This window comes from Dermacentor andersoni, chromosome 5 (genome assembly GCF_023375885.2).
Source record: "Dermacentor andersoni chromosome 5, qqDerAnde1_hic_scaffold, whole genome shotgun sequence".
NCBI lineage: Eukaryota > Metazoa > Arthropoda > Arachnida > Ixodida > Ixodidae > Dermacentor > Dermacentor andersoni.
This window is the reverse complement of record NC_092818.1, coordinates 3,810,774-3,835,570: the sequence shown is the minus strand read 5'-3', so window position 1 is coordinate 3,835,570 and position 24,797 is coordinate 3,810,774. Positions and strand designations below refer to the sequence as shown.

Below are 24,797 nucleotides of genomic sequence, written 5' to 3'. Positions count from 1 at the left end.
CAGATGTCACGTGGTAGTGACTGTGAAGAAAGCAGCCAAACTGAGAAAGACGAAACTAGCGTTTTGTTGGACGAACTTGTGCCCTCAAAAACAGGTTACACTCAAAGAACGGCGACAGCAGCGAACACGGTCGGCGATCGGCGAAAATCTGCTCAGCGAGTCAAGCGCGTCGGCTTTTATAGATCAGTCGTCGAATGTTCCAGAGTAACTGCTGGGACCCGCATGCCTTCCAAAAAGTTCTACACCATTCGCGTCGCGCATACATGCAATCAGATTACACAAGGTTCGGCGACGACAGACAGCGGATAGAAGCATCGATAACATTCCAGAAACTTCGAATACATGCAGGTGCGTCCTGCGCTGTGCAATAACATTTGTTAGGCGGTGAACCGTGGTCACCTGATGAAGATAGGCAAGTACACGTGTCAATATACCGTACAAGCGGAAACAAATGTGACAGGAAAAAAACAACATTCAGTGGTGCATATCGATGAACCGTACCCGTGTGAAAGGCATGGTGAAAATATACGAGGAGGGTGCCTCGAGCCCTCCCTCATTCCCGAACCCAGGCGGATCATGACACTTTGCTTCACAAATGCCCTAAATAAGTCTTGCTTCCACTCTTTAACGCGCAGTCTCCTTGCGCAGGCCTCCCGCCTAACATATGCTGGGTACCTCGAGCTTTTGTTAGTTTCAGTAGCAGAAAAGTCAAGCGTGAGACAAAGCACCAGCTGACTGCGCTGCCAGAGACTGTAGCGGTGCTCCCTTACTTGCACAAGATATTGCATATCTTGAAGAAGATAGGCAGTAAAGTAGATGTTAAAGTTGTTTTTTCTACCCCGGAAAATTATCGGAGCTCTGCAGGCGTGTGAATGCTCATGCCACACGACGAAATATTTGCGCTACTAACCATAGGGAGTGGTTTGGAGCATGCACCCTGGGTGTGGTTTACGTGATTGTGGAAAGAAATTACTTACAGAAGGAAATGACTTTACATGACTTGCAGAAAGAAATATGTTGGCCAAACGGGCAGATGTTTAAATGAGTGATTGAAAGAGCATTTTTAGAATGTTTACACCGCCATGCAAGGTCATCTTGGCATTCACTGCAGAGACTGCCCTTGTGACCCTGAATTTGAAAACTGCGTCGTAGTCTCCAAACACCAAGAACAGCTCACACGTGAAATCATAGAGGTTGACAAGATACAGCGGCTGGGTGACCTTTGCATCAGCATGGCGTCTATTGCCCTTGCCAAAAACAAAATCAAGTATCTGGCTGTGATGCATAGGGGTTCATTTGCGACATAATGCAAAAGTTGTTTTTCATTACTTTTGAATGTGTATATAATTCTGGCAAATTCACAAATAAAGATCAGTTGAAGTCAGCGCCTGTGTTGAGTTCTTCCTTCAGTCCTCGTCTTTTGCGCTGTGCACACATGTCGATATTGAATCATCAACTCGGCCAAGCTTCCTCCTTATGAAGGTAGGGGATAGTAAAATGTACAGCAAATAAAATGTCTTCGAAAAAGAAAAATGATAAAGCCCATTGTAAATAGAGTCCAACATTCTAACATACAAATAAAGAGAGATGCATACAAAAGCAAATATTTCTGAAAATGAGCTATTTCTATGAAGTGATAGCAAGATCATTGGTATTAGGCCCGAACTTTGTCACAAGTGAGATTTTCTCAGCAGTTGGAAAGTCAACCTCAACTGTCCTCACAAATCTTTCGCCCATGCACAATGCCTCCGCTTTGTGTTTGACTGCTTTCAAGAGTTTATTTTGCTTTGGATGAGGGTCACCTGCATTTCTACATCAGCCAACACTTTGCTTTTTGAGCCCAAGCTCCTTCAAAGAAGAGGCAGCACAGTTCCATTCCCATCATCCCTCAATGCGGCGGTGATTTCTGTTTTTGTCCTCATTTGACTGCGCGTTCACCCCATGGACCATTTGAAGCAACCTCTTGGCCAGTTGTACAGTCAACATCCGATTTTTCATACTCCCTAGGGACCACGCAAACGTCCAAAAAATCAAATTGGGCAGTCCGAAAAAATGAATGCATGTCTTTTACTGCCCTTAAGGGCTCAAGTCCTCACAGGCACATCCAAGAGAGCTCTGAAGGCCTGTCAGTACACTTATTAGGCATATCGTAGCTCGTACTGTGACAGGAGACAGCGGGTGCAAGCATGTATAATTATGGAATACGTACTGCGTCCCGTGACAATTGCCCCTTCCCACACTTGTTAAGCTTCACCGCAATCCTTCCCGTACGCTTCACCGCATAACATCGCTGTATTGAGGCGAAGCTGCCTTTCGGGAACCGGTATTATGCAACGTGTTATGCTTCCCAAACTTCGAAGCCAATCGCGACGATTACAGAGGCGGAGTCGGTGCCATTACTGACAGCAGCGAATTGTTTCAATGAAAAACACGGCACTGAACGGCAAGAACCTTAATAGTGAACGCCGAAGCAGCTAAGCCTAGCATTGCTGCGGTGGTGGATACAGCTGCCAGTGGATCTGCGTGAGAGAGAGCTGGTTCGAGGCTGCCAGATAATTAAAACGGCGGTGTTGGCTTTGATTAATGCCGTTTCGGACCTGCGGTTGCGGCAAAAAGTCCGGAAAATCTGAGAGCAAAGGGTTCTTGCGTCTGAAATTACAAATTCTTATATATTGACTCTATGGGGTACGTGGTGGTGCCGCAAAGCCGTCCACATTATAAGGCATTTCACAAAAATCGGGCGTCCAGAAAATCGGTCACTGACTGTACACTGGCAACTCCTCCAGCCAACAACACGGCGTCAAAGACAATTCGTTACGATTCCTCTCATTTACTCGAGCCAGTAGTCGGGTGACTTTCGTTCCCTTTCATAAAATGACAGCTAATTTTCCCTGATTGAAGCACTAATTCCCTATGTTTTCTCCGAGTTTTTCCAGGCTATTGAAAATCCCTGAGAATTCCCGGTTTTCTTGGTTGGTAGACACCCTGCACCCCAATCTTTTGCAAGTGTGCAGTTGCATAAAAATAAACGAAAAAGTGGAACAATTATCATTGCAGCCCCTCTCAAAATGTAACCACTGCAATGGTCAGTGCACACATGATCATCCTTACCCTCATCTGCCCTAATGGGGTGAGCTAAAATGGGAATAAGTATGAAGGAGCGTGATGTGGCTGAAGTGAGGCTAAACGAGGAAGAAGCCATATGGGTTGCCATCTTTCTTGTTTGCTTTTATTGCAGCGACAATTATATGCAAACTTCAGGCGAATTTTTCTCGTCGCCATGATGTTTCGTAGTCTCAGTGTGATAAGAATGAGTGACCCGTGCTACAGTGGCTGGAATAGGGGGAGTGTGATTACCGCCAAGCGGCTCCTACGGGAACCACAGTGCAGCTTCATGATGCATCCGCGAGGTGGCGCTCGCCGTCGTTTACTTGTCAAGCTGAGCGCATGGAAGGCCTACATGCCTACGTTTCCAGCGCTTTTTGGGTCATATTGAGCGGTTTCCGTACGGTGTGCGCTTTCTCTGGATTGTTGAAAATGTGCATGTGATGAGCCGACGTCAAAGCCACTGTCAAAGCCAAATGCCGAGATTGCTTCGATGCTCTCCTTACACCACCAGAGAACGCAGAAAAGCAAGTTTCATCCTTCACAGCATTCTGTGACCAAGGCGGCCTGCTGTATCCAACACGTGAGCTGTTTGCTTTTGTTGAAGCACTGGAGGACTCTTTCACCAAGCAGTATTGTAAAGTTTTTCATCATGACACGTCTTCACTTCTATACAAAGTCTCTGAACAAAGACCGCACTTACACAAGGGAGAAGAAAAAACATTTGAAACTTAGCAAAACAACTTGAGCACCATGTGGAGATGCGCTTTCAGCTATGTCTTGCTGAACTTTCTCTGAAGTGTGTTTTGTATATTACTAATCTACCTGAAACTAATGTTACATTTAAGAAACCTCTAATTACCCTGAATTTTGTTATCAGGTGAATGATTTATGGTTTAGTGTAAAAGCAATAAACAGTTCCATCAGGAATGTACAGTAGGGACCATATGTTTTCCACCTTTATTTGCATGAAACTAATCACATTATTTGGACGAATACAGCACAATACTTATTTTACAATTAAATAATAATCAGCACTCATAGAAACGTCTAGTTATAAATTCATACGCGTTGGACATCGACTTTAATTCAAGCAATTTCTTCAATAAGAATCAATTATCACGAATGCGACTACTGCATTCATGCTGTGAAAAATTTTTGTGCATAGAACTAGTGTAAACGACAAGTAGATTTCTATGGCAAGAAGTGCGAGTGCGCAAAAGATCCCATTCACGCCTATAGCACGCGATGGTTGCATTTAGCAGTCTTCTGAGCGGCAAAGTTGAAACGCGATAAAGAGCGTCACTGTGCAGCGCATCGCTGCTGTGCTCGGGCAGTAACTAAAGCGCAACTACCGTGGCAGCAGTGAGCAAGTTTTATCGAACGAAAACTGATGGAAGGCGGAGATATACAAATGTATTGTCACTGCAATTGTAGCATGCAAGTGAACGCATTGCAGTCCGGATATACTAATTTATGAACCTAAAGAATCACTGCAAATTCGCGTTTCTAGCACGAAACGCATAGCACGCTCGTAGGAAACGACGTGTAAGCAACCACCAGCGTCGCCTCGCAGTTGCATCGCGGAAGCACACGCGAGCGGCCGCGCCTTCGGCACACTTCCCCTATTCCAGCCACTGTACCCGTGCCCCATATGCTGTGGATGTAAGTTCAAGTGCATGTGGTTGACCCGAGAAGGATGGTGGCTTTATGCGCACGCCTTCTTCCTTCCCACATGCCCAAAATTGGAGTTCCCATGATCAAGTGCACGCTAGGAAAGAAAAGCATGCACCTTCTTATTTAGCCCGGCCATGGCAGCTCATGGCCGTCTACACAGCTGATGGCATAAGTGGCCTATGTATAAATATGTATCGGGGGAGCCGAGACAGTTGGTGGATTCATGCATATTTTCTTCCCACGCACTTAGTGTTGGAGGTAATGTAGCCTGAATTTCAGGGATGTGGCACAGTCAAAATGATGAAACAAGCAGCGGCACAGGGTACTCACTTGGCGCTGATGCCATCCCTTATAACCCCAGCAATGTGAGGGCAAGTGTTATGATCATCACATGACATCTTTTCATGTTTGTCTGTATGCATATGACACCATTCTTGCTCAGTTAGAAAGCAAATATTTACTGGAATGTATACGGCTTATAAAACCACAAACTTTACTTTATGTACTAATACCTTGCTATCACTACACATGCTTTGCATTTCATGGAAAAGGTGACCCTTTAAATAATAAACATTTCTCTTTCTCTCTTATTAAACAAGACTCCATGGTCAAGCTTGGCAAAAACTGATAAACACAACACACATGTGACAAAAAGGCAGAGGTTATGGATTTTTTTCTTTTCTTTCTTTTTTAACGAGTTGTTACATTGTATGTGTTGCCTCTTAAATGTACATTCCAGAGCACTGGGAAGGTGCTTCATAATCTTAGTATGTCTCGATGAATTACTCTAAAGTGGATTTTTGGAAAGTTGCAAAAATACCAGGACGTTCGTTTCAGGCCCAAAAGACAAACCTAGACCCAAGAACTGTCCCATAAGATCTCTTGGCAATTCACATATTTAAAGCTTAACCCAAAATCTTTCTTCAGATATACCATTCAGCAAACTGATGCCCCTAGCCAGTCTCACAGGAGAATGTAAGTGTTTGTTGCTCTAAATTGTTTGATGGAGCAGTACTCTGCCGCAGCTGGTGACCTCACCCAGGGGAGGAAAAAAGTGTGCTTCACCACAGAAGGTGAGAGAGGGTCCACTCACTGCAGGGTCTCCACTTTCTCCTCCTTGTCATTCTCGCCAAAGTTGGGCAGAAATTCCTGAGGGAATAAAATGGCAAATTATTGCTCCACAACCGTGAATTGCTGGGCAAGTTCATGCAACATTTTGCACAAAAGGGCATTTGTGCTAAAGTGGTAAAGAAAGAAAGCAATGAACTTGGCAGGAACATGGAAGCTGAGGTTTATTGGAAAATCATGCAACTACGAGCCATATTATGCGCACACTGAAAGCTGAATTGTTTAACAAAATAAAAAGATTTTAGAAACAGGAGGGGGGTAAGAAGGGTAATACGGCAAATGAAAGAACATCATTCTTTACTTGCTTTCACTAGTGGCAGCAACATCAGCATGAGCATAAATTATGAATATTTGAGTTAGTTTTTGTTATCACTATTTCTACCTTATTTATTATTGTTGCTGTTACAATACTTGGTGTTTTTGTATTGATCCATCTCAATTGCATGTATTTTTGTATTAGCTGGATGTACTTTAAGGGTGATACGGCGAATGAAAGAACATCATTCTTTACTTGCTTTCAGTAGTGGCCGCAACATCAGCATGAGCATAAATTATGAGTATTCTCAATTGGTGCTCCAGAAACCATTTGTCGATAAACAAAAAGACGAATGTTATTACCTTGCAGCATCAAAAAGTGCCAATACACTTTATTTACACCTTGGAAGGTACTGAAATTCTGAGAATTAATGTAGTTCGAGATTTGGGCGCTCACCTGCTCGCCCTCTTAGTTTGTTAGTTCATTAAATGGGGGTTTAATGGCGCAAAAGTGGCTAAGGCTATGCTGCGCCAGACACGAGGTGTTTTAAAATCCAGTTTATGAAGGAAAAGGTTGTGCTAATAATCTATATTTTATGTAAAAATCCAGTGTCGTCTAGAAATTTACGGACGTCAGATAATGGGACTAGCGGATCATCACCTAAAATTAGAGCAGGGTGTAAAGGTATGTGTAGTTGATATAATTTGTGCAAAAGTGTCCGTCTGTGTGTTTCAATCTGCGTACATGTGAGTAATATGTGCATAACTGTTAGTGGCTATTGACATTTCTCGCATATTGGTGTGTCTTCTTTCGTAAGTAAGTAATTGTGTGTGAGGTGTGTGTGCCCAATGCGTAGTCGGCATAAAACTACTTCAATGAACCACTCCTGATGATAGCATGACTTCCACTTGCCAACTATGGGTTTCGTGAGATGTAGCTTGTTGTCGGCACAACAGTCCCATTCGCGTTGCCATTTTACAGTTAAGGCTTTTCTAATTGCATGGATGCTATCTTTATATGGGAGTGTTGCATTTGTAATGTCTTTGTGCGCTGCCATCAATGCATATCTATCAGCTGCTTTGTTACCCGGTATCCCTACATGGCTTGGGACCCAGCAGAAACGAATTGACCTCCCGTATTTGTAAAAAGCCACCATGTTTAAAATGTCTCCAATCAGGGGTTCACACTCAGATTTCAGATGTAGAGCCTTCAGTGTGCTTAAAGAATCTGTGTATATGACTGCATTTTTGTGTTTATCAGCGATAATCTTTTTAACAACAACCTATATAGCGAAAACTTCGGCCGTAAAAACTGAGGCGTGTTGTGGCAATCGAATACTTGTTTCCCAATTTTCCGTTACGACCCCCACACCCACGTGTTCTTTCGTTTTAGAGCCATCAGTGTAGAATTCCATGTGATTTTGATATTTCTCCTGAAGAGCACGAAATTCTTGTGTAATGTGTTCGCGTGGGGTGTCTTTCTTCTTTAAATGTGTCAATGTCCAGTCATACAACGGTTCAAAATCATGCCACGGGGGCAGACGCTGTGGCTTTCTGGCAACCTGGAGGACTTCGCAAGGAATGTCATAATCCCGAACATATTCCTCATATCGCAGGACAAGCGGTTTAATCATGTTCGGTTTATTTGTATAGTGTAGGTGTGAGTTGCATTGTGTGAGGATATTGTAGCATATGTGTTGCGATGATGACTGAATTCTGAGTACGTAGGAAAAAGTGAGTAATGCTCTGCGCTGCTGTAAGGAGGGTTCATTACACTCGACGTATAAACTTTGAATAGGTGAGGTTCTGTAGGCACCACTTGCCAGTCGCAGTCCAAGGTTATGTACTGGATCAAGTCGTCGAATGTAGGACTGTCTGGCTGAGCTGTAAACAATGGAGCCATAGTCTAAAGGGCTACGAACAAAAGACCGGTAAATACGTAAAAGACACGTTCGGTCAGAACCCCAGTGCTTATGAGATAAAACTTTCAGGATATTCAATGCTTTATTTGCCTTTATCTTTAGTGTTTTAATGTGGGCTAGAAAGTTTAGTTTTTTGTCAAAGATTACTCCCAAGAATTTATATTCTTGGTTTACCAGCAGCACGACATCATTCAGTTTTACATCGAGGTCTAAGTACAACCCTAGTTTTTGCGAAAAAAGTGCTGTAACAGTTTTCCGAGTAGAGAAGCGGAAACCATTTTTTTCAGCCCACTCCATTAGTTTATTTATTGTTATCTGGAGCTGCCTTTCACATGTTGGTAAGTTTGAGGCGCGGCACGCTATTTGCAGATCATCGACGTATATGGAGAACATAACAGAGGTGGGAATGACGTTGTTGACAGAGTTCATTTTTACTACAAAGAGTGTTGTGCTAAGTACGCAACCTTGTGGCACGCCGTTTTCCTGGATAAATGTGCAAGAGAGCACATTGCCTAGACGGACTTGGGATGTTCTGTTGGACATAAAATCAGCGAGACAGTTTAGCAAATTTACACGGATTCCTAACACGGCGAGGTCACATAAGATTCCAAACCTCCACGTGGTGTCGTACGCTTTTTCTAGGTCGAAGAACACTGCCAGGCAGTGCTGTTTGTGTAAAAATGCTTCGCGCATTTCGTGTTCAAGTCGGACGAGGTGGTCTGTCGTTGAACACCCTTTTTTATAGCCGCACTGGTGAAAATCAATGGAGTCCCGTGTATCAAGCGTAAAAGTTCATCTCACATTTACGACACTTTCGTACGATTTCGCCAAACAGCTTGTCAGGGCAATGGGTCGAAAGCTGCTTGGGGATGTGGGGGATTTGCCTATTTTTAAAAAAGGCACAACTATTGCACTTTTCCAACACTTTGGCATGCTTCCAGATTCAAATGCTTTGTTAAAAAATTTAAGGAGAGCCTCTACGGATACTTGGGACAGGTGTGCAAGCATGGAATAATGGATCCGGTCAGGACCTACTGCAGTTTTTTTGCTAACACAGAGGACCCTGTTAAGTTCTTGTACCGCGAATGGAGCGTTGTATTCATCCCTTCACATACAAACAGTTGGTAGCGTCTCCTTTTCTGCTGACAGTTTGTATTTTAAAAACATGTTTGAATAATTAGCCGAGCTAGAGATGTTATAAAAATGTTCCCCAAGTATATTCGCTTGTTCTTGTAGTGTTGTCTGAGTGCCTGAAGATGTAAGTATGGGTATCGTGAATGATGAGTAGTCCCCCTTCAACTTCCTGACCTGTTCCCACATCCTTTTGGATGTGGCGGAGCTATTAATTGTAGATATATATTTCTGCCAAGACAATTTTTCCACCTGTCTTCGAATGTATCGAGCTTTCGCTTTTGCTTGTTTGAAATTTAGAAGGTTATGTGTTGGGTATCTGCGTAAGATTCCCCAGGCCTCATTTTGCTGCTTTTTTGCTACGGTGCATTCATGTGTCCACCAAGGATTCAGCTTTTTCCGAGCAATGCCAGAAGATTGTGGAATGGCCTTTTCAGCTGCAGAAATAATACCGTTAGTAAATTTTTAATTAATTTCGTCAATGCCTAAGTCTGTTAAAGTAAGCTCCTCGAGCCTGGCACTTTCTGTGAAAACAGACCAGTCTGCCATTTGTAGTTTCCAATAGCACGGTTTCTGAGATATAATGGGTAGCGTTGAGGTGAGGTTGATTATAGCAGGTAGATGATCACTGCCATATGAAGACTCCAGTACGTCCCATTTAAGATCGGTAAAAATGTCGGGAGAGCAAAATGCTAAATCAATGCAGCTAAAAGTATGTGAACTCGGTGAAAAATGAGTTGGCGCACCTGAATTTAAAAGACAGATGTTATTTGTCAAAATAAAATCTTCGAGAAGTTGTCCTCTTTGGTCATTCTTATCGCTGCCCCAAAGAGTACAGTGAGCATTAAAGTCTCCGACTAAAACAAAAGGCTCCGGCAGCTGGCCAATTAAATTTTCCATGTCTCGAATTGTGAAATGGGTATGGGGAGGGATGTACAACGAACATATGGTGACAGTCTTTAAAAATAAAACGGTGACAGCTACTGCCTCAAACATAGTATTTAATAAAACATCCCGTGTAGGGATGCCACCTTGGATGACAATAGCAACACCTCCTGATAGATGGCTGGAGTGCTCGCGGTCCTTTCTTAGGACAGTAAAACCTTTAAGAAAATGTGCATGTTTGGGTCCCAGGTTCGTTTCTTGAAGGCAGAATGCAACTGGTGAGAACTTATTTATGATGTCTTTGATGTCACCTAGATTGTGAATTAGTCCTCTGCAATTCCAATGAATGATGAAAGCCATCTTATTGGAATTGAAATAAAAATACTTATGTGTGTGAGCTTACAAATTGTAGGTGAGATGTATTTAAAAGCTGATTACTCTTATGAAGGGCGGTAACTGTTCAGGTTACCTTTCCCTTTCTCAGCGAAGGTATAATATGCTTCTCCTTCTGTGAGCGCTCCAAGGAGCGCGGGTCTTTTGGCGTCAATGACGCCAGGGTTTAAGGATCGACCTCTATCGCATTTTCCGAGGCACTGGATGGCGCCTGAACCAATCGTGTTTGATAGGCATTTTGATACTAAGAAAGGCGATAGTTTTCTAATGGTTGTGTTGCCTTCACTATGAAGGACATGGAATTTTGGGAAGGTGTCATGGTTTGGTTTTAATTCGAACTGAAATGTTGCTTCGGTGTGCCCTCGTTTTTGAGGGCGATATTGGAGGGGGAGGGGAAAGCGTTTGCCATTAAACATGGGAAAATTCGGCGGCAATGGTAGCCACCCACCACCAAGACCAACTAGGGGACGCTACTAGGTTGGGAATGATACCTGCAGACGCCAGCCATGCATCGCCGCTATAACCTAATATATATACAGTGAACTCTCACTTGAGTGAACTTCAAGGGACCGAAGGAAATAGTTCACTTAACTGAAAGTTCACTAAATTGAATATTCACTAGACCAACATAATACATGGCATACAAAGTCAGAAGATTGAAGTGCAATTGATGGAGCAAAAGACATGGCATCCATAGTGTTAGAAATGTGTGAAATGGAATTTGTACATATCAATGAAAAACACACCACGTGGGTCGTTTGTGTGCACACGCGGAACCGACGAGACTGGAAAGAAAGAGACGACGACCATGCCACGACTAGCCGGTCGGAAAAAAACACACACCACGTGGTTTTTGGTGTGACAGATCGCCGCTTTGCTCTGGCGGCATTGTAAGCGCCAGCGATGTTACTTTGTTCATGGCTTCCGAGATTACATGCTTGCTCTTTTGTGCGGGCGATCTCGGAGGCCATTCCTCGTTGCCGTTCATTTTCCGCGCCGCCGCTTTGCCCCAGGGGCGCTGTAGCGCCAGCGACGTTACATTGCCGCTGGAGCGGTGATTTAATGAGGGCGGGCATCGTTTGTGCCTGCAGTGCAGTGCGAGCCTTGGTCCTCTGAGCGAGTTCGTTAAACTGAAATATTGACTGTTCCGAAATTCGCTTAAGTGAAACACTTTTGCATAGAATCTATAAGAAAACTGCCGGGAATTTTTTAAAAGTTCGTAATTCTGAAATATTCAATAAACCGACGTTCGTACAACTGAGTTTACTGTATACCCAAGACTGGATATATTACACACGGTTAACCCTTGCCGCTAGGAAATATGGAAGTAATAAGACGTCAAGAGAAGACAGGAAAGGTGGAAAAGTGTGAGAGGAAGACTGAGATTGGAGAGGAGGACAGGAAAAGGCGACTGCCAGTTTCCTCCAGGTGGGTCAGTCTGGAGGTGCCGTCTATGTGAAGCCGAGGCCGAAGAGGTGTGTTGCCTCCGTCGGGGGGGCCTTAAAGGTCCAAACACCCAGCATCGGCTCAACCCCCAGGATCCCCCTTTCCCCAGACACGGCTAAGCCACGCACGGCTACACGCTGGAGGGTCCAAACCTCATGTGCTCGGGTACGTGGTGTCGCAACACACCAAACGCCTGCTGACGCAGATGCCCCTGCAGGGTCTTAGTTTGTTCTTTTTTGATTATGACAATCATGCTGTGCAGTATGCCAATAGTTGCGATCATCGGATCCACAATCAAGAGCAACTGGCATAGCGCCTGCACAAGTCAAAACAAAGATCCAAGAAAACAAAGGGGTGGTGAACTGCGCACAGATGCTCATGCACTTGTTTCTGCAGAAACGGTGCGAGTGTAACTACATGACTCCGTTCAACCAATAGGGAGACACAGATAAGGCCTGGACCTCTTCACCTGCTCTTGCTCGCTGGCTCGGCTAATAAGATAACCTACCTTTAGTTTTATTCGGTAGGTTTGTTCATGCCAAGTAAGCGAACGACCCTCTCCGTCAGCGCACCCTTTTCCTCCATGCTGCACCCACGCGCTATCAGCCACAGCTGCGGCGCAATGGTGGCTAGAGGAGTAAGTGTGCCAATCGACCTGTCTGAAGTGTAGTCCAGCACTTCGGATCATGATCCAAAAGTGGCACTGCACTCATTACAATGGTTCACAGTGGCACATGTCGTCTGGTACTTGTGGCAGATGGCACATAACAAGTAAAGTATGCAGAGTGGAAAACTGTCATCTGTAGCCGTCAGTATGTGCAATGAGGAGATACAGGTCTCTACTATTTCTTGTTTGCAAGTTGTTATAATATGTTGAAGCTTCTACGACAAAAAGGTGAGCGGCATGGTTAGCAAAAGCGCATCTCCAATGGCGAAAAAGCGGAGTCCGCATCAAATAGTGGTGGTATTTCTGCTTTAGAGAAAATCAACAAGAACACATATTTCTTCGTTCTGAACTATAAATCATGGGGGCCTAAAGAAGCATTGTTCTCAGCACCAACAAGAACAGCAGCGGACAGCGCATCCGGGCGAAGGATGCTTTAACGTACAGTTCCTCAAGTGCGATTTCACCCATGTTGTTGACTAAGAAAAGTTTAGCAAAGACGAAGTGGTGCTTCGAATATAGTGCTTCCGATCATCTCTATATGATGTCCAAGAAAATAAGAATGATCATGTAGCGCACTCCTACGTGCCAGAATGGTCCAGAATGGTTGTCGTTAATGGTCCGAAGAGCGAGTTCGATGTTACGGAGTTGGATTTCCTCGGCCATCGCATCAACGCACACGGCATTCATCCCCTACGAATGGCTGCGTCACAGCCATCCGTAAGTTTCCTCAGCCATCCATCACCAGGCAACTGCATGAATTTCTTGGACCCGCTAACTATTAGCGTCACTTCATTCCTTGATTTGCCAATATACCGCAGCCTCTACACGACCTTCTCTTGAGCCTCAAGATGCTGTATACTCCCGTGGCCTGGAATGACACCGCTGACTGCACGTTTAGAGGCATCAAAGTAGCCATTGCCGGCGCGACACTCCTCACCCACCCCAAATACAACTCCCCAACATCTGACATGGCTGACACATCAGACACCGCTGCCGTTGCAGTTTAGCAGCAGTTCGTTGCTGGCACGTAGCAGCCCATCGTCTTCTTTTCCAAGAAGCTTGCGCCTCCTCAGTGCTGCTACAGCATGTTCAGCTGAGAGCTGAGAGCCATCTATTTGGCTGCAAAGCCCTTTCTACATTTTCTCAAGGGACGCTCTTTCCATGTTCTGTACCATAAACCACTGACTTCTGCCCTAGCATCCAGCAGCACCTCCTATGTGCCCCGCGAAATCAGACAGCTCACCTACACTTCTGAATACACCAGCGACATTCGTCACGTCAGCAGAAAATGAATGAATGAATGAATTTATTTCCGTAAATATACAAGTTTGTGGAGTTTATACAAGTTTATGGATACAAGTTTAAATCCAATGCATTGCCTTTCCTTTACCCACAAGTTAGGGGGAGAGGGGTGCAAGAGCGAGGGAGAACCAGGAGAGGGTGTAACGCGCCTCTTGCATGTCTTCGTCGGCTCTTGACGCCTCCACAGTGTGGGAACGCAACAATGTGAGTATGCGGGAGGAAATGGGCACATGTGCTGTCTTTATCACGCCGATGCATTGAAATCGGTAACCGCAAGTGCGCCGCCAGGTTGCTACTCCTCGTCTTGCATCTCCATGTCTGCACGCAGATGCAGACAAGGAGACAGACTTTGACAGATGGTGAGATAGACATTGCGATGTGGTGCTGTGTCTGCAGTGAGTGCTTAGTTTTTGCTTTGACTTCTAGGCTTCATTTTGTGGTTGTTCAGTTTAGAAGAGCAGGGAAGCTGGACTGCTGATTGTTAGCTAGTTTGTGTTTACCTAGTGTTTAGAGAGCAGGACCAAGGCAGTAAAACAGCAATCATGGATTTGAGGACACTGATGAGAGACGAATTGTTGGTTGTCGGTGAAGAACTGGGCCTAGAAGTACACAAGGAAATGATGAAATCGGAAACATTAATATTGCTTTCCAAACATGCAAGAGCGGAGGACATTGGAATTGGGTTAAAACTCTTTAGGAAAAGAGACAGATGGGAGAAAGAACAGGACAGAGAGTAACGCGAGAAAGATCGAGAGTTAAGAAAAATGCATCCTAACCTTGAAAGTAAACTCTTGAAACTTGAAAGTTGTCTCGAGTGACTGAAGGGACTCTGGAATGATCAAGCGAGGCGAAATCATACAGCATGGACAGCATCTTAAAGCCATTTGAGGTCGGGAATGACATAGGATTGTTCCTAGGAAATTTTGAAAGGACTTGTGAGAAGATGAACTTTGCTTCGAGTACATAGCTACAGCGGTTACTGTCTATGTTGTAAAACTGTTATACTCAATTCTATTTAAAACATTAGCAAAAATCCAGATACAATTAATTGAATGCGACGTCATGTGGAGTTGTTGATGTAATCGCCAGACTCAGTGCCCAAGATGCATATGATTATGCGAATGTTAAGAAGTACCGTCTTTCAGCCAAAGCTTTTTGGCAAAGGTATTGAAGCACATGCAAGAAGGATGGTGAGCGATATCCAGAGTTTGCATATGGCTTAAAGGCAAACCTAGTCGAGAGGTTGAAAAGCATGGAAGCGTACGAGAGCAGAGAGATGATTATCGAAGGCATATGTCTAGAGCAGCATTACAAAAGCATCCCACTATCTGTGAAGCTATCGGTGCAAGAAAGAGGAAACATAAACGTGGAAAGGGCAGCCGAATTAGCCAAAGAATACGCAATGCATAGAAAGCTGAACACCGAGGACGGAAATAGGGACGGTCGAAATGGACCACAGAAACAATGTCCATTCAAAAAGCGATCGTGGACAAAACGACCGGAGCACGTAGACGCAGAGAAAAGGCCATCAGAAAAGAGAGAAGGGAAGTAAAACGGCGAAACCGTCCAAAATCCAAAAAGCTGAAAAGGGAATTCGAATCCTTTAGACCGATCCGTTATTATAAGTGCCACAAACTCAGACAGGAAGCCTAGCGTAGTTTTTCCTACATGGACGAAAGAGACGAGACATGGGATTTACACCCATATCATCACGACCTGCATGTTAACAGAAAACCATGCCGGGTGCTATGAGACAGTGCCGCCACCATGGACATTGTCTATCCCTCTTACGTGATGGTAAATGACTTGAGAAGTAGCATGGATTAAACAGGTTGTGGAAGAGCACAGTGTGTCTCTGCTGATGGCAAAAGTCAAAATCAGTAGGCCATTCGGGAAGCTCGTGACCAAGGTTGCAGTTTCCAAATTATTGTTGCTGCAGTACCCTTACATTTTTTCGAATTGGTCAGATCAGTTACTGCATGATAACGGGCTGAAACTTGGAGAGGGTTCGCCGCTATCGTTGTGCTATAAGTGTAGCCTGTTTTTGTGGGCACAGGTTCGCCCAATAAATGTTAGTTTTGTCTTTCACAGTATTTGCTACTGTGTTCTTCAACGTCACCACCACGTGACATCTGGTAGAGGTGCTTTTCGTTCATGTACCGGACGCCCCCGACAAGCCGTGATCCAAGCCCGGACCGCAAAGAGAACACCAACGTAGTCCCGGAGCATCGAGCAAGCCGCCGTCTTCAACAGCTGCCCCCGGAGCACGGACGTCTACCTGAGAAGACTAAGAAGATTGTGGCCAAGGCAACCCCAATGGCAGCCCCAGCGTCCCCCATCGTGCTGCAGCAGCCCAGGGAACCTCCAACGTTCCGCGGATCAACATTTGAGGACCCGGAAACCTGGCTCGAGACGTATGAGAGGGTCGCTATGTTTAACAGTTGGGACAGCGACGACAAGCTGCGGCATGTCTATTTCGCACTGGAAGACGCCGCCAGGACATGGTTCGAGAATCGAGAAGCCACCTTAACGACGTGGGACCTGTTCCGAAGCGGCTTCTTGCAAACATTTACAAGCGTCGCGAGAAAAGAGCGAGCCCAAGCACTACTAGAAACCAGAGTGCAGCTGCCAAACGAGACGATCGCGATCTTCGCGGAGGAGATGGCCCGTCTTTTCCGGCACGCCGACCCGGAAATGTCAGAGGAGAAAAAAGTCCGCTTCCTGATGCGTGGTGTAAAGGAGGAACTTTTTGCCGGAATGGTAAGAAGCCCACCGAAGACCGTCGACGAGTTTCTTCGTGAGGCGACGAGCATCGAGAAGACACTGGAATTGCGGAACCGGCAATTCGACCGACGCACCAAGCCGACAAGCTACGCCGGAATTCAATCACTGGCCACGGACGATCGGTGCGAGACCATCAGGGCCATTGTGCGCGAAGAACTGCGCAAGGTCTTGCCATCATCGCAGCCTCAAGTGGCCTCGATCGCTGACATCGTGAAAGAGGTGCACCGATCGCTTGGTTTCCTGAGGTGCAACCACAAGTACCGCAGCCCCAGCCAGAAGCGATGACTTACGCCGCCGTGCCCCCCGTCAGGGTCCCTCTCCACGACCGCGCCAGGGCCCCGTAACGCCGCAATTCCGTCGACCACCACCGCCGCCGCCACCACGCCCACCCGTCGGCCAGCGCAGCTACCCGAGGAAGACAGACGTTTGGCGCGCTCCTGACCACTGCCCGCTCTGCTACCACTGCGGAGAAGCGGGTCACGTCTACCGACGGTGCCCATACCGGGAGATCGGACTGCGAGGTTTCGCCACGAACGCTCCGCGCCCAGTGCAAGGTGAACGCCCTCACGATATCGCAGATTACCTCGCCGCTACTCAGTGGAGCCCTCGACGGCCGTCCCGTTCGCCATCACCAGGCCGCTACCTGTCACCGCAGCGCCAACCATACACTGGCCCAGCCCGGGGCCGGTCAGCGAGCCCGTATCCGGAAAACTAAAAGCAGCAACCGAAGGAGGTGCGGTTGCTGTTCGTCGAACTGACGAAGATCCTCCGCCGCCGCCGAAGACGCCGAAAAGACTACATCGACGACATAACGACGACGTCACACCGCCGTCCCGACGAAGTCTGGCAGGAAAGAATACGCCGACGAAAGACCACCTGACGACGCCACGTACCAACCACAGGTCAACTCGACGCAGCCGTGATCCGACGCCGAGGCCTAACTGTAACGCAAGACAAAGAACCACTGACCTCGACGTGCTTCTCGACGGCCACGCAGTTACCGCCTTAGTAGACAAAGGAGCCGATTACTCCGTCATGAGTGGACCCATCGCAGCCCAATTGAAGAAAGTTAAGACTGCATGGGAAGGCCCGTTAATTCGGACCGCTGGAGGACACCTCATCACGCCGAGTGGAATCTGCACGGCAAGAATTACCATTCATGACCAGACTTACCCTGCCACCTTCGTTATCCTGCAACAGTGTTGACGAGACGTCATTCTCAGCATGGACTTCCTGAACCAACACGGCGCAATCATCGACCTGAAGTCGAAGTCAATAAAGCTGTCGGAAGATCAAGCGATACCGCCGGAGAGCCCTCGTAGTCGCCACGCCTTGAAAGTGCTCGAAGATCAAGTGAGCATCCCGCCTCGCTCCAGCATTGTTATTTCGGTCGGCACCGAAACACCCGCTGACGTAGAAGGCGTCATCGAAGGCGACCAGCGTTTGCTGCTCGACCGTGAAATTTGCGTCGCAAGAGGGATCGCTCGACTGCACGGAGGAAACACGAAAGTGTTGCTGACAAACTTCAGCCAGGAGTTCAAGCACATCAACAAGGGCACAACGATCGCATACATAGAGGAAATTCAGGAAACCAGCGATGCCTTTGTCCTCTCGGATTCTGCTGCATCTACCCCGACGACCGTAGTTCCCGGGCCAGACTTCGACATAAATCCAACTCTCCCCGTGATTAAGCAGCAACAGCTCAGAAGTCTGCTTCAACGATACAAAGACTGGTTTTCGACAAACACCAGTCGCAAAGCATCGCATAATAACCGAAGAGTGCGCTCGAACCACTACGCCAGAGCCCTTACCGAGTTTCGACGCGAGAACGCGAAGCTATAAGACAACAAGTCGACGAAATGCTGCACGACGACATCATCCAGCCGTCGAAAAGCCCGTGGGCGTCTCCAGTTGTTTTAGTGAAGAAAAAGGACGAAACCCTACGTTTCTGCGTCAATTATCGTCGACTGAACAAAATCACGAAGAAAGACGTATACCCCCTCCCACGGATAGACGACGCATTGGATCGGCTCTGGAATGCTAAATACTTCTCATCGATGGACCTCAAGTCTGGCTACTGGCAAATAGAAGTCGACGAAAGGGATCGCGAAAAGACCGCCTTCATCACGCCAGATGGCATCTATCAGTTCAAGGTTATGCCATTTGGACTGTGCTCGGCGCCTGCAATGTTTCAGCGCGTGATGGACACAGTTTTAGCAAGATTGAAGTGGCAGACCTGTCTTGTTTACTTGGATGACGTCGTCGTCTTCGCCGGAAATTTCGACGATCACTTTAAGCGGCTTGCGACAGTATTAGAGGCCATCAAGTCATCAGGGCTCACTCTGAAGCCGGAAAAGTGTCGCTTCGCTTACGATGAGCTTCTATTCCTAGGCCACGTAATCAGCAAATCTGGAGTACGCCCCGACCCGCAGAAGACAGCTGCCATCGCAAAGTTCCCGCAGCCAATCGACAAGAAGGCAGTGCGCAGATTCCTTGGCATGTGTGCCTACTATAGGCGCTTTGTCAAGGACTTTTCACGCATCGCGGAGCCGCTAACACATCTAACGAAATGTGATGTCGAGTTCAAGTGGGAATCGCCGCAGGCCGACGCATTTCAAGAACTCAAACGACGCATGCAGTCGCTGCCGGTACTTGCACACTTCGACGAGGACGCCGATACTGAAATCCACACTGACGCCAGTAGCCAAGGCCTCGGTGCCGTCCTAGTCCAGAGGAAAGACGGACTTGAACGGGTGATATCTTATGCTAGTCGGTCGCTGTCAAAAGCGGAAGGCAATTATTCTACGACTGAAAAGGAATGCCTCGCCATCATTTGGGCTACAGCAAAATTCCACCCTTACCTCTATGGCAGGCCATTCAAAGTCGTCAGCAATCATCACGCGTTGTGTTGGCTAGCTAACTTAAAGGACCCTTCAGGACGGCTGGCCCGGCAGAGCCGCGGACTTCAAGAATATGACGTCACGGTAATACACAAGTCCGGAAGAAAACACTCCGACGCCGACTGCTTATCACGTGCCCCCATCGATCCCCCGCCGCAAGACGACGAGGACGCCGCCGCCTTCCTTGGAATAATAAGCGCGGAAGACTTCACTAAACAGCAGCGAGCAGACCCAGAGTTAAAAGGCCTCGTCGAGTACTTGGAAGGTAACACCGACGTTGTCCCTAGGGCATTTAATCGCGGGTTGTCTTCGTTCACGCTACAAAACAAACTGCTCGTGAAGAAGAACTTCTCACCAGTCCGCGCCAGCTACCTTCTTGTTGTACCGTCAGCGCTGCATCCAGAAGTACTGCACGCCCTACACGACGACCCAACCGCTGGGCACCTCGGATTCTCCCGGACGCTGTCGAGGATACAGGAAAAGTATTACTGGCCGCGTCTCACCGCCGACGTCGCCCGTTACGTCAAGACATGCCGAGACTGTCAGCGGCGCAAGACACCACCGACAAGGCCAGCAGGATTACTACAGCCGATCGAACCTCCTCGTCGACCATTCCAGCAGATTGGGATGGATTTGTTGGGGCTGTTTCCGACGTCAACATCCGGGAATAAGTGCATCGTCGTGGCGACGGACTACCTCACCCGCTTCGCTGAAACTAAAGCTCTACCAAAAGGCAGCGCAGCCGAAGTGGCGAAATTTTTCGTCGAGCACATCCTGCTGCGACATGGTGCCCCAGAAGTCCTCATCACCGACAGAGGAACGGCTTTTACAGCAGAGCTCACCCAAGCCATTCTGCAATACAGCCAGACAAGTCACAGGAGGACAACTGCCTACCATTTGCAGACGAATGGTCTCACGGAGCGCCTGAACAAAACCCTCGCCGACATGCTAGCAATGTACGTCGACGGCGAACACAAGACCTGGGATGCCGTCCTGCCGTACGTAACATTCGCTTACAACACGGCGGTGCAAGAAACAACACAGATCACGCCGTTTTGAGCTGGTTTACGGCAGGAATCCGACGACGACGCTCGACGCCATGCTGCCGCACGTCACTGGCGAGGAAAATCTTGACGTCGCTAGCTATCTCCAGCGCACCGAAGAAGCCCGACAGCTCGCCCGCCTGCAGATCAAGAACCAGCAGAGGACCGACAGCCGACACTACAACCTCCGACAATGCTTTATCGAGTACCAGCCCGGTGACCGTGTTTGGGTTTGGACCCCTATACGCCGACGAGGACTGAGCGAGAAGCTCTTGCGTTGCTATTTCGGACCGTACAAGATCATCCGACGTATTGGCGCACTGGACTATGAGGTCGTGCCAGACGGCATTTCGCTGGCACAGCGGCGCCGCTCACGACCTGAAATTATCCACGTTGTGCGACTCAAGCCGTACCACCAGCGTTGACGAACTTTGGGACTTCGTGTAACTGACCTTTGGACTTGATTTCTTTTCGTTGTTTTGTTACTTATGTTTAATAAGTGTCCTTTTGAGTTTCGCTCTCTTATATTTGTAGCATCGGGACGATGCTTTTTAAGAGGGGGGTATTGACACGTGTACTTATATTTATCGGGCGACCACGTTTCGCCGCCTAACAAATCTTATCGCACAGCGCGGCACGCGCTTGCATGTATCCGAAGTTTCTGGAAAGTTATCGATGCTTCTATCCGCAGTCTGTTGTCGCCGAACCTTGTGTTATCTGATTTATTCGCCTGACGCGAATGGTGTAGAACTTTGTGGAAGGCACGCGGGTCCCAACGATTAGTCTGGAACATTCGACGATTCTGTATAAAAGCAGACGCGCTTGACCCGCTGATCAGATTTTCGACGATGGCCGACCGTGTTCGCCGCTATCATTGTGCTATAAGTGTAGCCTGTTTTGTGGGCACAGGTTCGCCCAATAAAAGTTAGTTTTGTCTTTCACAGTATTTGCTACTGTGTTCTTCAACGTCACCACCACGTGGCAATATACTAAGTTGGGACATTTTCTTTTTTTCCAGATCGATCATTTTTTATGAGTAAATAAATGGGCAAAGTTATTAGAGCTTTAGATTAGGGGACACAAGCGGCTTGCATACTCGTGAACTAGGGGCCACGGTACTGCGCATGTGCAAACCCAGACGTATTGGTCTGCGCATGCACAGTACCGTGGCCCCTAGTTCTTGCGTACATAAGCCATTTGTGTCCCCTAATCTAGAACCATATACATTAATTGCTTATTTGAGCAGCATTGGAAAAAAATTGCACTTACTCCCTTAAGAACACCTACGGAATTCCCTTTGCCATCTTGAGATGCAACAATGCTCTAAATCTGCAGCCAGCTTGCCAATTTTTCAATCATTCTATAGTGAAGCTGACCTTGCCCAAGTGCTTTGCATGGAAGTAGAGGATAAAGCTTATTCACTTCCCCTGTATTGATCATTTTACCATTCTTTACTTTATATTTGTTACCAACGAACGTCCTGACTCAGATACGTTAATGTGACAGATCACAACACAGATGACGGCAGACACCTGACAGGCACTCGCAATGCATTGAGAACAGCAGCAGCCATCATAAATGTTTGGGCAGAACTCATTTACGATGATTAGCCAAGTATGCGAACAGCCAACACGTGTCATGCATGAGGCATGTACTGCAGCTGAGCTCCTCTCTACTGCCTTCCCTCTGGACACTTTCTGGTGACCCTGCCATGAAGTTCATGCATACCCAGTGACCCAAGTTAGTGTCAAAAACATTCATTGAAAAGTGACACATACCCAGTGGCACACACCCAGTAACACATACCCATGTGAACAGCCCGCATCTCATACTGCACTATCCTTGGGATTTTTCGTGAAATAGCTAGATAGCCGATAAGGAAACTCTTCTGACATTGGCGTAAGTGTTATTTGCATTAGTAACCCTGGCATTACATTAAGAAGCCCGCACCATGAGCCGCATCTTATGTGCCTCTGAGAGGGCGTTGTTCCAGGTGTCAATGCTGAGGACGGCACGCAGCAGGGCCTCCTGCTCGCACAGTGCCTGCGGCAGCTGTACCACCTGGCTGCCCAGCAGGCAACGCTCCATCGGCTCCCGGTGGCGACCCTGCGTGGTTCCATCCACAAGTTGATTAGTGCTCTTGCCCCACAGACAGCATTTCATTAGCCACACAAGAGATGTGGTCAGTACATTGTACTTGGCCAGCAATTTCCTAACACTAAAGAAACATAACAAATTTATGAACAAACCCTGTTAACCAGAGGGGAACAAGCTCTTATGCAAACATTCTGCACCAATGAATTCATAACACATTTTAAAGTGACCTTGCAATGTGCCCAAGAAAGCTTCTTAGGCACCACCTATAGCGATGTCATGATGCAGCAATTCCATGCATCGAATATGACATAACCAACTTCACTGTGTGACACTATTATTGGTGTTTAAGCAGCGTTGTTAGCACCAATAAAAAATATAAGAATGTTCTAAAGCCATTTTAATTATGATCTACATCAAAAAAAAAAATAAGGCAATACAACACGAATCAACTTTCACAGCCGGATGTGTTTCACATGTGTCTCACCCTGACGATGACAGATGGTGCCGCCTTTCTATCTATACAAATTTAGTATTTTGGCATAGCCGCAAAGAGCACTTGCGATAACAATGACTTATTCAAAATGAAACAGGCAAGTAGCACAACTACACATATGGTACTGCATCCAGTACCAAATGCACCAGATAAAACAAAGTGAGATGTCTCTACCTCCAACGTGCCTCCTGCAGAGGCAGATGAGAGCATCAAGACATTGCTCGAGACTTTCATCCAACAGAAATTGCAGATACAAATGCAGGAACAAACCACACAACTCACGCAGCTGCTAGCTTAATGGTAGTCTCATCAACGACCACATTTCCGCAAGCTGAGCAATCCTAATTAAGCCAGTGCAGTGCTCTATATGACCAGTTATCCGTTCAGTGCCAAGGTCATTCTCCAGTCAAACTTCTGATTGCTATTTACCAATGGACAATAACTCAGCAAACTTTTCAAAGTTACAGGAAAGTAAAAAATTCCGTTCTAAGAAACAAGTGGTATGCCACCAGGGATACCGGGTTTCAACTGGTGCTTTGTACCCAACATAGTGCACAAAGTTCTCATGCAGATGAGACTCGGATGCAAGTGACAAGGGTGTTCATCCACAATGATATAATTAATTCACTCGCACTTGCACACAGATGAGCTTTGCACTGGATCTCAGGAAGAAGCAGCACTGAAATGCAAACTTTGCAAACTTGAATTAAGGCATTAATAATATTGTTGCGTAAAGCGACACGAGGTATGACTATTTACGATGTATTTATACTGAGGTACACAGCAGCAACTAAGATGATACACAGTGTGCACACCAGACAGTCCAGTCTTCGTTGTCTGCTGCAGGCAGTGCGAGTAAATGGCGAAGGGAGCCGTGTTGTAGAATAACATCATGGAGCAAAATATCGGCAACATCAGTAGCAGTGCTTGTGGGGAGCGCTGGAGTGATTGCATACCTGGTCACATAGTCGGTAGCAGTGGTGACCCACTTGTTGCCGGATTTTTACTCAGGAAAAGGACCGAGACGGTCTAAAGCAACACGGAAGAATGGTTCGGTCGGGATGGAAAGCGATTGCAGCAGTCCAGCAGGGAGTGCAGCAGATTGTTTACAACGTTGGCATTTATCGCAAGAGGCCACATAACATCGGACAGACTGAGCGAGACCACGCCAGAAGAAGTCGCACCGGACATGGTCGTACGTGCAAGATACGCCAAGGTGACCAGCAGTTGGTTCATTGCGACGCTCATGCAGGACTGTGAAACACAGATGTATAGGTACAAGAAGCAGCAGCTCAGGGCCGTCTGGTTGGACGTTACAATGGTGAAGTGTGCTATTCATGAGGACAAACATGTGCAGGGGCGTGTAATTAGGTGTAGGCTCGAGACAGTCAATGAGCGATCGCAAGGAAGCATAACGACAATCATCAAGTCTCTGCCCCATATGTCAGCACCGGTAAGATGCACTGAATGTACACTTCCCTTTTCAATGATAATTGTAAGCGTCCAGTCAGGAGCTGACAATGTCTGCCTTATCCCATTTTTATTCTGTGAATTTCCTTCTCATGATCA

The 24,797-nt window shown here is 46.8% G+C and overlaps 1 protein-coding gene across 3 annotated transcripts in view; it reads right to left on the bottom strand.

Moving 5' to 3' along the window:
- LOC126529909 (nuclear factor related to kappa-B-binding protein) overlaps positions 1–24,797 on the bottom strand; it is a 437,784-nt gene that overhangs the window by 394,046 nt on the left and 18,941 nt on the right. For 2 of the 3 annotated variants that reach the window (XM_055070097.2, XM_055070098.2), the window contains 2 exons: positions 22,589–22,744; positions 5,848–5,931 (listed from right to left, as the gene is read on the bottom strand). In XM_055070097.2, coding sequence (XP_054926072.1) covers positions 5,848–5,931; positions 22,589–22,744 — 240 coding nt within the window. The remainder of the gene's footprint in view (positions 1–5,847; positions 5,932–22,588; positions 22,745–24,797) is intronic. The other variant, XM_050177360.3, reaches the window with a different exon arrangement.